This window comes from Euwallacea fornicatus, chromosome 1, assembly GCF_040115645.1.
Source record: "Euwallacea fornicatus isolate EFF26 chromosome 1, ASM4011564v1, whole genome shotgun sequence".
NCBI lineage: Eukaryota > Metazoa > Arthropoda > Insecta > Coleoptera > Curculionidae > Euwallacea > Euwallacea fornicatus.
The window spans coordinates 268,158-280,537 of NC_089541.1; the positions used below are offsets into that span (position 1 = coordinate 268,158).

The window sequence follows — 12,380 nt, forward strand, 5'->3', positions numbered from 1 at the left end:
TTTTTTTATTAAATTTGCTAGGTTAAATTTAAAAAAGACAATATATGTAATGATACAGTTAAGTAATAAAAAAAAATTTGCAAGGAAATATATCTTAGTTTGTACTATTTGAAATCACCTCTTTCTCTTTATCATTTTCACTTTCCTCAGTTCCTTCATTTTTACATTTGTCCTTGCTATCACTATTAATACATTTATCCCCAGTAGTCTTTATTAGCTCTTTCTCACTTGTTTCTGATATGTCATCTTCACTACTCACACTTAAATCATCATCAAGTTCACTATCTAACCACAACTTAGGCTTCTTTTTTGGCACTGCTTTCCCTTTACCATTCTCCGACTTTCTTTTAAGACCACTGCAAGAAGCCTCCAAACCTTGCAACACTGCATTTTCTATCTTTTCAGGCAGATCACTCCTGTTCTTGTCGTAGTCCTCATCTTTAAAGTCGTACTTGGGCTCCTCCAACATCTTCTCAAGCTTCTTTTTCTTCTTCTCTTTTTCTTCCTTTTCACGATCGGCCTGTTGTGCTACCCACTTTTTCAACCTCTGCTCTTTGTTTATGTCTCTAAGTCGTCTTCCACTGAGGTCTCTGCATGCCTCTCTGTTAGTGGTCTTCTCGATTTGAGCACCAATGGCGCGGAGCATTGAGCCAAAGCCGCCCTTACCTCCTCGTAGTTTGACGATCACATCAATTTTACCTGATAGAGGGTTGGAAGTCACTTTTTTGCCATTTGAGAGTAGGTAGAATTGGTCTGCGTACATGCCCTAAGAGGAGAGGATTTTTGTTTTTGTTAAGAGTTCATTTTTTATTATGCGTATTAAGAGCAGAATTGAGCACTTACCAAGTGGAAATGTATTAGTTCATTTAGTTCTTCACGACTTATGGAATTTTGCTCGATGGGTAAGGCGATTTTTCCCCATTCTACACGCAATTGAGGTAGAACTTTCATGATTATTAGAGGTTGGAGTTTAATAACGTCGAAAAGTTTATTATATGCGATTTTCTTCAATTTATTAAATGGAAACGTTTAGAAAATTAATTTAAAGATATCAGGAATATAAAATGAAAGACGTAAACAATAACGTTACAAACGTCACATCTCAGCTTGAAAATTTAGGTTAGAAATCAAAATGGTAAGAATATACCCGGCTTCAGACACAACCAATGAAGAAGAAAGGCAACAGCGCATTTGCTCGAAGCGCTCTACTTGGTATTTTTTTTCTTTTTTTTTAAACTACTGAATTTGGGTTCTAACCTTGTAATTAAGAAGTTTTTGTCTTTACTAGTTAGGATGGTTGATGTTTTGAATTCTATGAATTAAAGTCACAAATTTGGCAAAATATTTTAGACTTCGAAATCATAAAAATGTTGAGTTTGACTGAAATTTGTGTTTGGGCATCTAATTTGGGAATTCAAAATATACGAATTTTAAGAGAAATTTTTCGGCCCGTAACTTCCATTCAGTGGCCCGAAATTTGAGTTTTTTGTGGGACACCCCGTACTTTTGGTACCGCAGGATTGATATGGCCACCAGTAGAAACAGGTAGGTGACTGGCCGCTGAAAATCTCTCCTGTCAAACTGAACGCCGGAAAAAAACCCAAATTTTCGTACATAAAATGATCGTAAAAGCGAACAGCATCTCAAGAACATATTGCTTCTAAGAGCTGCAAACACCCGATGACCATCGCATGGGTGGTAAAAACAAATTGAAAGTTGGAAAAAAGTGAGTGTCCGGTCACTCATATGGCTTCTCGATTGAGCCCACGAAATTCCGAAGTTAATGCGTTAGAACAGCGAGGTTACCTGATTGGCAAGAAGATCGGTCAAGGATCGTACGCGACCGTCCACCTTTCCGACTATGTGGACAGCGCTGGCCCGAAGAAGATGCGCCTTGCCTGCAAAATCTTCGACAAGGAAAAGGCTCCTAAGGATTTCCTCGAGAGGTTTTTCCCCAGAGAACTGGAGATTTTGACTAAAATCGAAAATCCGCATATTATTCAAGTGCACAGCATCTTGCAGAGGGGACCGAGAGTGTTCATTTTCATGAGGTCAGTTCACGTTTTGTTTTTAAGGTGATCTAATCTGAACTTATCTGAACTCAATTAGGTACGCCGACAACGGGGACCTCTTGGATTTTATCAAAAGAAACGGCGTGGTCCCGGAGCAACAGGCCAAAATCTGGTTCAGACAAATGGCCAGCGGTCTGCAGTATCTGCACAGCAAGAATATTGCTCATCGCGACTTGAAGTGCGAAAATATCCTGCTCAGTCGCAAGTTCAACGTCAAATTAGCCGACTTTGGTTTCGCTAGATTTTGTATAGATTGTGATAATAGGCGCATCTTAAGCCAGACTTATTGTGGATCGGCAGCGTACGCCGCCCCAGAAGTGGTCAATGGAACTCCCTACAATCCCAAACTATCCGACGTCTGGTCCTTGGGGATCATAATGTTTATAATGCTCAACGCTTCCATGCCCTTCGACGATTGCAACTTGAGGAAACTTCTGAAGGACCAACTGACCAAGAACTGGATGTTCAGGTCCAGGGTGCGCGAAACCATATCTGCAAGCGCGAAATCTTTAGTCCGGCAGTTGTTGGAACCGGACTTAACGTTGCGTTTGAATTTGGACAGGGTCATGCAGCACGAGTGGCTTCGAGTTAGAAAAGGTTCCTCGATGATTGGTAGGCTCGTATATTCTTCTCTGCATGGTCAGACAGCTGGACAATCGACAGTTGCATCGGGGGAAAACCAGGCGGACCGGGAAGTGGTACCGGGGGACTTTATGAATCCGGATATTAAGAAAAGCGAAATGACGATTAACGTGAACGAAAACACGGATTGAGGAATTTTGGAGGTCAACGCGAGGTGGTTTTATATAAATTTCGGTGATTTTCTTCATAGGGTGTGAAATAAAATGCTTCGTGAAATGTGGGTTATTTTCGATACTGCTGGAAATTGTCATTGGAGATTCCCAGTCTTCCGAATGTGGCCTTCTTTTATTTTGGCGTTCAAACTGAGTAAAAGCTGGTTGGTGGCATTTAAGTGAGGTTAGGAGGCAGCAATTTTTAAAAGTGTACACTGTTGTCAGTTTCAATTTCGTGGCTTGTAAGGAATAAGGTGTTAGATCACCAAGCCACGAAATTGGAACTGGCAACAGTGTAAGTGGTTTAAAAATAACGTATTTTTCCTTCATTGAAGAGAGCAAGTGTAGTAAGTATCAGGGCGTCTTTTACTATAGGAATATGAAAGTTTTATCTTTAATTCTGTAGCATTCAAGGAACAAAACGTGCAAAATTGGTTAAGATAGGTTGTGTGTCCAACGATTTCTAGAAAAAAAAAGTTTCTCCCAAAATGATTAGTTCCAGTTTAAGATGATTTTGGCGCTTTTAGCACATCTCGGGTGTGCGGCCGAGAAAGCGGAATTTTTTAATTTTTATTTTGCAAGTTGCACGGAGAAAATTCATTGGTGTATGCGGGTTCAAATTTTTTGGAGTCATTTCTAAACGTTGCAAAAATTCTCGGAAGCAATTAATTTTACGAAACTAAATCTGATGCGCTGGATATATTTCGTTGCACCACCCTATATTAAAAAAATTCCACGTCATAGGTAGAATTTGCCTTTGAATTGAACCTAAAAATTCGAGTGACCAGGGATGACCAGGTAGCTTTGAGTGACTTCAACAACGAATAGACAGACTTTAGTGTCACCACAGAATTGATGCGAAATTCTCCTGGCGTCTCTGCGAAATGGCCGATAGCGATCAATCCCAAGAGTGGTCCACACAAAAGATACTGGTAGCCGAATTAGAACTCCAAAGCGGCGCTACGAACGATGGCAAGGGGAGCAGGTACCAATCTCAGAATCTGTCGTCTCAGGAACCATCAGCCAGCCCATCTCTGATGGAAATTGAAAGAATCAGATCCTTTGCCACCGGCTGCACCAACTTTATCGTGACAATTTACAAGACCGACTACTACAGAAAGATCGCCAAAAGCATGTTGGTGTTCCTCCTGGCTTTGAAAATGGCCAGGGAAAGCAAGATGATGATGATTCCGTTGAAAGAATACGAACCTTTCGGAAAACACTGCTGAATAATTTTTTTTTCCAAAATTTTTGAGTTAATTAATCTAAATTCTTGAATTAATAAAAAAAAAATTCCAAAAATTTTCAAGAAATTCAATTTGTACGGTGAATGGGCTTTTGAAGCCGCAGCCACCATGGACAAGTATGGGAGTAAGGTGTTATTAGTGTTAGTTCTCTTGCTCGCGGAAAGTTGCCTTTGTGTAAGTCAATACTCGTGAGGGATGGAAATTACCCAACAAAAACAGTTTGGGATTGAACCGCCTTTCTGTTTTGTGCTAAAATTAATAAGATTAAAAATTGGCGATAACCCAAATCGTCAAGAGATTTCGAACCTGAACATTTTCCCAATAAGTCAGAGAGAGCAAGACTTACGACTTTACACGTATGTCAGAGTGAATAAATGCGCTTTGGAGGGGTGTGTATTGTTGGTTGCTCTCGAGACCGCTCATGCCACATAGAATTTCTTGAAGAAATGGTAAATGCAATTATTCGGAAAAACTTACTCCTTCGTATTTTATCCCACTTAAAGCTCATTTTCGATTTACTGCGCGTTTTTTTTTGTCACTTCACTGACGAGAATCGTCCGTACAATACAGAATATTAGCAGAACTGTACAAAAAAAAACGATTTTCGACAGTTTTCTGCAATTTTATACACTGGTCGGCAGCCTCACTGGCGGCACCTCCCTACTGTGGAATGCGGCTTTGGGGCAACGGCTGATCCGAGCTATTGGCAGCATCGAAGCCTCCTTGGGTCAATTTTCGCTTGTCGCGCTCCTTGAAGCACAATGTGTGAGTGTAAGATCTGAGGTTTCTCACAGCCGGCAGGCGGGAGTAAGTGAAAATTATCTCTGAGAAAAAGTCCATTGCGAGTATATGGCGTGCGCTCCTCCCGTACAAGACATCGATACGGCTGAAGTGATGAAGTTCGAGGTTTATGAGGAGGGTGCCCTGGGCCTTTTTGGGGATATATTGCTTTGATTAAGCTAGTTGCCCTGATTCGATTCAATGGTACTAACCCAAATTAACTAAAGGAAGTCTTAATAAAGTCTCGTTGTAGACGTTGTTACGCCGATCTGCCCATCAAGAGGCACTGTAGCCAAATGAAGGGACGACTACATGACATCAGGAAACTCAGTTGAAGTGGCCGGATGGGGCACAGACGGTGCAAGGCAGCATCACGTCCCTATCAAACTGATGCACGTGCAAATGTCCGTTGCAAGAAGAGTTTTCCCAAGGGCATGATCGACGAGTCGATGACGTGCATAGGCGTTGGTAATTTACCTTTGTTAATCAAGATTTAAAGAGTTTCGATTCAAGTCAAATAGGTAAAGGCAAGGATTTCTGCATGGGACACTTTGGGGGGCCTTCAGTGATGCTCGTCATCCTAGGTTTTCGTCCAGATACTTTTTATTCGGCATAGTTCTTCACGACACAAAAAACTATGGTATTGTCCGCACTATTTATACTAATGTGACTCATTACTTGAGGTGGATGCCTGATATCACCGAGCCCCTGGGACGATTACAATAATGAATAACTCTATTCACAAATATTTGTATTTAATCGTTTTAAATCTTTATGTTAATTCGATTTTTATATTTATATTTGTCCTGATTGTCACCGCAATATAAAAGTTCCACATTGTTCCTAACCGAGTGCAATAGATTTTGCTCTGTAAGATCGGCAACCCAACACACACGCCTTGCAACAACATATGCGTTTCCAGTGACACGCTCCGTCCTGGCTATTAATGGACTTTATTGTCGCGTAAAGTACGTAGATTTTGTAAACAATTTCCTACATGTAGGAAATATATCGAAACTCCCATAGATCCGACGGAACTTGGAGCCTCTCAATTGACTTTGGGGCAATAGGTTTAGAAACATTTTCAAAATTAATTTATTATAAGAAATATATAAAAAAAGACGTAAATTATGCTTTCAATTTTCCAGTAATCCAAGGCACATAATTGGCGACTTTTGTGTAAACTCCGGGCCAATTTTGCATGCCGCAGGGTGAGGGCCCGAAGGACACCACCCCAATGGAATACCAATTGATTTCCCCATCGGGGGTGGCGTCCATGGTCATCAGGGGACCACCACTGTCGCCCCTGCAGGAATCGCGTCCCTTCTTACCTCCTGCGCACAGTTGATCCGTGCTCAGGCGAACATTGGCTTGGCTGTAAGTCCTTGAACATGTCTCCTGAGCGTTGACTGGAACCTGAAAAAAGATTGAAATTTTTATTTTGCCAGGAGGTCGCTCACACGGAAATGATGTAAACCATGACGGTTATTTCTAAACTTATGGGATCTACAGGCGTTCGGTAAATTTGGTGGAATCTCAGTGATTCGGGTCTGGAAAATATTATCGACAAACCTCGAGTTTCAGTTTAATTTTACTCTCACTGCTGTTCTCGGTTTTTCCCCATCCGGCCACTATCAGATTCTTATTCACATACGATTTGCTCTGCAACGTGGGCACTTGAGGTAAACATATTGGCTTCACGTAATCTGCAATTGCATCCATTACGTTCCTCTAGTGAAAAATCTCACGTCTATGTTCGTACCAGAGAATTTAACGTTCCTGATAAGTCTCAGCAAAGCGATATCGTGGTACTGATTCGCGTCGAAAGGATTGTAATTCTCGTGGGCTATTCGCTCCTCAACGGCCACATCTATAGCCGGGAGAGCGCATTGTCTCTGCCCATCTTGGGTGGTGATGCAGTCTTCCTCGGTGTCTGTATTGTATTCCCCAAGACGCACGCTGATTCTAGATAATAACGAAGAGAGGTCCTTTAGTGCTAAAGAATTACAGACATATACTCACATCTTCCAGTTTGGCGGTAGATCTTTTCCCTTAAGACAATGGGCTGCAGTTAGGACGTAGCGACTGCTGATCAGCACTCCTCCGCAATAGAAACCCCTTTGACCAGTAGCTTTGAGGAAACTTCGGTTTAGAAAACTTTTTGATTTTTCTAGGAGAACTTACGACGCTCGTACTCGACCAACGCCATCCAGGGGAACTCGTCCAGCTGCGCCTTTTCCCCTCCATAAATGCGGTTTACGGTCCCGATGCCGCAGACGTCGGTGGTCGGAAGGAGATCGGACTGAATAGTACTACCTAAAACGCATAAAGGGTTCGCTGAAATAAGTCAGAATTACTTAAAAGATGTGAGAATACTTCTGGATTATCCCGGAGAAAGCAGGAAAGACCCGCGTCTGTTTTACGTAAATGATCAGTTGTGTTAAAATCTGGGTTTAACGGCGGCCACGTCTTTGAGAATACACCCGGTATATCTTACGTTGGTATTTTAACGTTGCTCAAGAGGTAATGTGAAAATTTCCATTTCTGGTCATTACTAATACGAAGCAGCAGTTGAAATATTCAGATCTATAGATTTTTTAATTATACGCTTCTGAGCTGCCAACGAGGCAAAACACAGATATCCCCCCTCAACCCATTTTCCTCACAATTAAATCAGCTAATTAGGGGTTCTACCATCGACGAACATTAACTAATACGATGCACAGAACATCGAGCTCTCCCCCAGAATGTCATTTCACCACTTCTTGGCCTTTCCGGAAAAAATCCTCAAACAGACGGGCATATGGCCCTCCAAGGACGGCTCCCTCCTCTACAACCTTCGAGGTGCTTTCACCATCCTCAACATCTTTTTGCTGACGATGTGTTTGAGCTACAACGCGGCTTGCCACATCGACAATTTCGTGAAGCTGTCCGAGAGCCTAACGTATCTGATTTCGGTTCTAAACTCGTTGCTGAAGATCGGCATGTTGTCCAAGAACAGGAAGAGATTGCTCGAGCTGGTGGACATGATGGAGATGGACAGCTTCATGAGGTACGAGAAGGTTTATGAGGGCATCGGGTCAGGATTTCGGAAAACCGTGAACGTTGTGCAGACGATTTTTTGGTGGCAAGTCAATATGGCGTTTCTGTTCCTCAATTTGTTTCCTGGTAAGTTACTTTGCCGAGGTAGTTCCATTTGATTATTTAACGATGATTAAACGACGAAAATGATCCATAAAGTTACCTCGACTCAAAACGCTTTCGTTCATTTTTTGAATAGTGATAGAAGCTGAGAGTCTCCCTCTGGATTTCCCGCACTTCCGCCACGGCCCCTTTCACTACCCGTTCTATCTGTTCGAGTCGGTCTCCATGGGGTTCGCAGCTTACGATAACATGGCTGTGGACTTACTCATGGTGGGGATGATTTCTGTGACTGCGGTGCAGCTGCAGATCCTCAACAAAAAGCTCGTGGATACGGAAGAGAACGTGAGGAAACTGGGAGGAAACACTGAGGCCATGACCCTAGTTTATTTGACCGAGTGCTGTGAGCACTACAATGACATCGAGAAGTATTCGAGCATTTTAATTAGCTCCTAAATATCTACAGGGTAATTTCACAGGTACGTCAAGTGCCTCTTAGAAGTGTTCTCGGTGAACGTCTTGTTGCAGCTCGGTACGAGCATTGTGGCCATTTGCAACTCAGGAATTCTGATTTTATCTGTGCGTTGTGTCAACCGGATTACGCTTAAAAAATTCGTGATTTTTTATTTTTTTTATATATCAGGTCGAGCCACTGTCTGTGGAAGCGATATCTCTGGTAGTTTACATGGTGACCATGCTTGCAGAGCTAGGCATGTACTGCTGGTTCGGCAACTATGTCTTCACTGAGGTACTTACGTATTGCTATACAGTGTGTTTCAAGTTTCGAATGTTCCAGGTGTAACATTGCGACACTTTAAAAATTTCCAATTTGCTCTCACCAACGTTCTACCATTCAAGAAAGTGATTTTTAAATTGGACGCCCTGTACGTACTTTTTTGACCTCAGCAGTTGTCCTCAGTATTATCGACTGTTAGTTCTGCGAAAATCATTGGAACTTATCGAATTTTAAAATGGTTCATTCTTGAACTCGAAATTTCGCAATTTTTCCTCGATTTTACCGACCTAGCAGTTTGCATGGGGACCAAGATCCTCACGTGCATACCGGGTGGTTCGAGAAGATGGCTCGCCTTCATTATTTTTTTATTTTTAAACTTAGAAAGTTGATATTTGGAGGGAACCTATGAGAAAATAGAGCCGATCGATGAACGTGATGCTTATCTAGTGATTTCGGTTTAACGGTAAATGACCTCGATTTTCGATTTTTAGATGTGGAGCCCCAAAAATGTTTACTTTTTTGGAATCTAGAGGTTGTTTTTAGTCTAAAAATATGCCATAAAACATCGTATATTTTTTTATGTCGAGCTATGCCACTGGGGCATACCTATTAGGCACGATTTCAGGTTAGAATTATGTGGGGAAAATGCTAATTTCTCGTTTTATCGAGTACTTTTTCTTTTAGAAGCAATTGAAGTGCAGAAAAACAATTTTTCCCGTTTTTCAAACAGCAACACGGCGGCCCATTACGATTTTCTAAAAAATCCTTTTTTCCCGATTTTTCCGATACCAAGCGCGACGTATGTTCATTTTGAAATGAACATACGTCGCGCAATGAAAAATAGATGCCGCCTCCCAAATGACAGAACAAAATAATAAGATATTTCTACCTGTAGAAATTCTGTAGAGACGCGAAAATACAGACGAATTAAATTTTTTTTAAATGCGAAATTATTCCGAAGGTGAAAAAGTTGATACGCCCTTAGCATCTGGAGAATTTCGTCAAGGGTTCCCACTTAGAAGCCACCGGGGCCGCCACTGTCTTAAAAAAATGAGTGAATAAAATGAAAACGAGAAACGCCAACGAAGACGACAACTTCGTTATCGGTGAAGACAAAGAAATCGAATCGGAAATCAGTGGCGTAGCTCGACATGAAAAAACTACAAGTTTTTTTTTAACGACGATATTTTTAGACTAGAAACGGCCTCTAAATTCCAGAAAAGTAAAAGTTTATTGGGCGTTACGCTTAAAAATCGAAAGTTGAGGTCATTTCCGGTCGAACCGGAAGTGCCACTCAAACGCCATTAACGTCAATCACCAGGCCACATTCTCGTGTAGCTTCCCGGCAAATTTCCACCCTCGAAGTTAAAAAAAAAAGTCACGAGGACGAGCCACTTTTTTGAATCACCCGGTACGTTATTATCGTGATTTATTGTAATGTTTTTCTTCTCGACAGAGTTCGGAAATCACCACTTGCTGCTATCTCTCGCACTGGAACGAGCACGCCTTTGAGGTCAGGAAAACCCTATTTATACTAATGGAAAGAAGCAAACGCCCCCTGCAGATCAGGGGGCTGCAGCTTGCCACTCTCGATTTCCCCACCTTCGTATCTGTACGCTCGTTAAATCCCTCTCAATAAACGACCACAGTATAAAACTCGGTTTTCAGATACTCAAATGGTCCTATTCCTACTTCACTCTACTTAAAAACTACACCAACGTAGACCCAACAGACGAGTAATCCCTCATTTGCCTACCTTGATTGGAGGGCTCCCGGGTGTTGGCGCCCTCATCGGTTCCCATGGGACAGCACACCTTAGGCGTGGTACCTACAAATCCGCACTGAGATCTCCTGAGGAAATCTGCGTCGGACGAACTGATGGGACGTTTCTTCAGGATGTTGTATAGTGAATTACAATTGAGCAAAGAGATGCATTCTCCTTGTTGTGAGAGGGGAGTCGTGCAGTAGTCTCCGAGCTCTGTTATAGTGTAGTTGACCTGTTAATTGCTTGATAAATGATCAAATACGTACGTGTAATGCACAGTTGAGGGCTTAAAGCGAAAATCACGAGCACAATGGTACGATAATACATGATCGTCAATACTAGGAACCAGCTTTCAAAAATTCGCCTGCGTCAGCAACATCGTCGCCTCTTGGCAGGACACATTGGAACCCAACTGACGATGATGATGATGATGGTAGAAAAGTGTTTACGTCGGGTTGTTGCTGTTATTTCTGCTGCACATGACCCATAACTGACTATCGAAGAGTACCACGGGTATTTAATCGGGTACTGGCCAACCTTGGAAATTCTAGATAAGCATAGTAAATCGTCTGTTTATTTAATCGTTGCTCGTTAATTCGCTTAATCTCCGTCGATTTTTGCATAGAAGAGATTATGATTGTAACTTGTCGGGTAAATACCAGCGATATGCACAAGATGGGCGGTTTTGCACCGAGTCCCACTGAGGTTTGAACCCATTATTATCATGCGGTTTTAAATGATTTCAGCGAACCCACAAGATTATAAAGGAGTCCACGCGTCGATGAGGTCATACGGTGGCTATTAAAATCCTCCGAAGTGATATCGAACATGAAACTTCGCCTCATCCTGTGTGACCCCGTGCAAACGAATGCCTCACGTGATCGGTCCTTAGACAAATCCCGGCATCGGCAAGGAGATTTTTCACAATCTGGCAACGCGGAACGCTATGAATCGCCCCACGTGATGCGAATTAAGTTAAGGAAATTTCGAAAACAAAAGAAGGTTGCGGTGTTGCTGTTGCCAGCAATGAAAGGTGTGGATTTAACGAAACGATGGTTCGGATTGTTTAAACGTATAATAACAGTGCGGTCCGGTATTTTTGATTTTGTAAGTTGGCAGACTGGTCCAGGTTGGAGCGTTTCTCTCTTGGGATGCGAACTTTTCGAAATATTTGCAATTTTTCCTTAAGTTTGAGCGAGATCAGGATCCAACACGCCACTGCCTCTCGCCCGATCGAGCTCCTAATTTTTCCCGAAATAAAAAGAGAGTGGGGCTGGTAGCGAACGAAATCGCAGCGGCGTAGAATATTTCTCTTAAAAGTTGTAAGGTTGCGGAGACTCTATTTCGTAAAATGCGCAATTTTCAATAGCCTTTAGCCCAGTTCTTTTAACCCAGCAACCCTTAACAAAATCACGGGGGGTGCGGAGAACCGTCTCCTTCTTGCGAACTACATTTCGTAGATGTGAGCCTGGACCCGTCGCGCCACTGCTTCTCATCAAACGATGGTGAACTCTTCCCACATGGAGAAAGAATTGGATCAGCATCGAGTGAAATTACATTTTGGTGGAATAATTTTATTTCGATTGGGGTCCGGCCTTCGCCAGCCTGCGCTCCCCATCCCGGAAACCAAGAGGTGTAACGTCACAGGTTCCGACATGTTTTTGCTCCTTTTTCCGAAATATCGAGTCGTTCTTCGGGTCGGTCTCGTACTTAAATAGCCCTGAGGAAGGCCAAACACTGCAACGTTTACTAAATTCTACAAGGATTACCGGTACTACTTAAACGAATTTTAATAATTAATGGTACCTAATGAGCCATCACAAGAGCCATTTCAGGTTCCATGCC

The 12,380-nt window shown here is 42.3% G+C and overlaps 4 protein-coding genes across 4 annotated transcripts; 2 read left to right on the plus strand and 2 right to left on the minus strand.

The window, feature by feature from the left end:
* Window positions 1-10: 10 nt before the first annotated feature.
* On the minus strand, window positions 11-1,097 carry LOC136338737 (splicing regulator SDE2-like). Its single transcript, XM_066281413.1, has 2 exons — window positions 844-1,097; window positions 11-766 (listed from the first exon to the last, which is right to left on the minus strand). The coding sequence occupies exons 1-2, from the start codon at window positions 949-951 to the stop codon at window positions 95-97; spliced, it is 780 nt and encodes a 259-aa protein (XP_066137510.1). The 5' UTR covers window positions 952-1,097; the 3' UTR covers window positions 11-94.
* Window positions 1,098-1,541: 444 nt separating this feature from the next.
* Tssk (Testis-specific serine/threonine kinase) lies at window positions 1,542-2,924 on the plus strand. Its single transcript, XM_066281373.1, has 2 exons — window positions 1,542-2,051; window positions 2,110-2,924. The coding sequence occupies exons 1-2, from the start codon at window positions 1,747-1,749 to the stop codon at window positions 2,843-2,845; spliced, it is 1,041 nt and encodes a 346-aa protein (XP_066137470.1). The 5' UTR covers window positions 1,542-1,746; the 3' UTR covers window positions 2,846-2,924.
* A 3,050-nt stretch (window positions 2,925-5,974) lies between these two features.
* Window positions 5,975-11,089, minus strand: LOC136338688 (serine protease easter-like). Its single transcript, XM_066281324.1, has 7 exons — window positions 10,802-11,089; window positions 10,527-10,748; window positions 7,078-7,209; window positions 6,916-7,024; window positions 6,656-6,858; window positions 6,466-6,599; window positions 5,975-6,309 (listed from the first exon to the last, which is right to left on the minus strand). Exons 1-7 carry the CDS (start codon window positions 10,860-10,862, stop codon window positions 6,022-6,024), a joined length of 1,149 nt encoding a protein of 382 aa, XP_066137421.1. The 5' UTR covers window positions 10,863-11,089; the 3' UTR covers window positions 5,975-6,021.
* Window positions 7,641-10,531, plus strand: LOC136340035 (odorant receptor 45b-like). The gene is given in 4 exon segments (XM_066283753.1): window positions 7,641-8,061; window positions 8,174-8,613; window positions 8,678-8,782; window positions 10,227-10,531. Coding segments are annotated over 4 exon segments (1,149 nt in total). The 3' UTR covers window positions 10,410-10,531.
* Window positions 11,090-12,380: the final 1,291 nt, after the last annotated feature.

Coding starts and splice junctions, on each gene's coding strand:
- LOC136338737 (XM_066281413.1), bottom strand. CDS start 951: ATGAAAGTTCTACCTCAATTGCGTGTAGAATGGGGAAAAATCGCCTTA. Junction 767..843: donor AACTAATACATTTCCACTTG/GTAAGTGCTCAA, acceptor CTCTCCTCTTAG/GGCATGTACGCAGACCAATT.
- LOC136338688 (XM_066281324.1), bottom strand. CDS start 10,862: ATGTATTATCGTACCATTGTGCTCGTGATTTTCGCTTTAAGCCCTCAA. Junction 10,749..10,801: donor CCCTCAACTGTGCATTACAC/GTACGTATTTGA, acceptor ACACTATAACAG/AGCTCGGAGACTACTGCACG. Junction 6,310..6,465: donor AAATTAAACTGAAACTCGAG/GTTTGTCGATAA, acceptor ATCTTTTTTCAG/GTTCCAGTCAACGCTCAGGA.
- Tssk (XM_066281373.1), top strand. CDS start 1,747: ATGGCTTCTCGATTGAGCCCACGAAATTCCGAAGTTAATGCGTTAGAA. Junction 2,052..2,109: donor AGAGTGTTCATTTTCATGAG/GTCAGTTCACGT, acceptor GAACTCAATTAG/GTACGCCGACAACGGGGACC.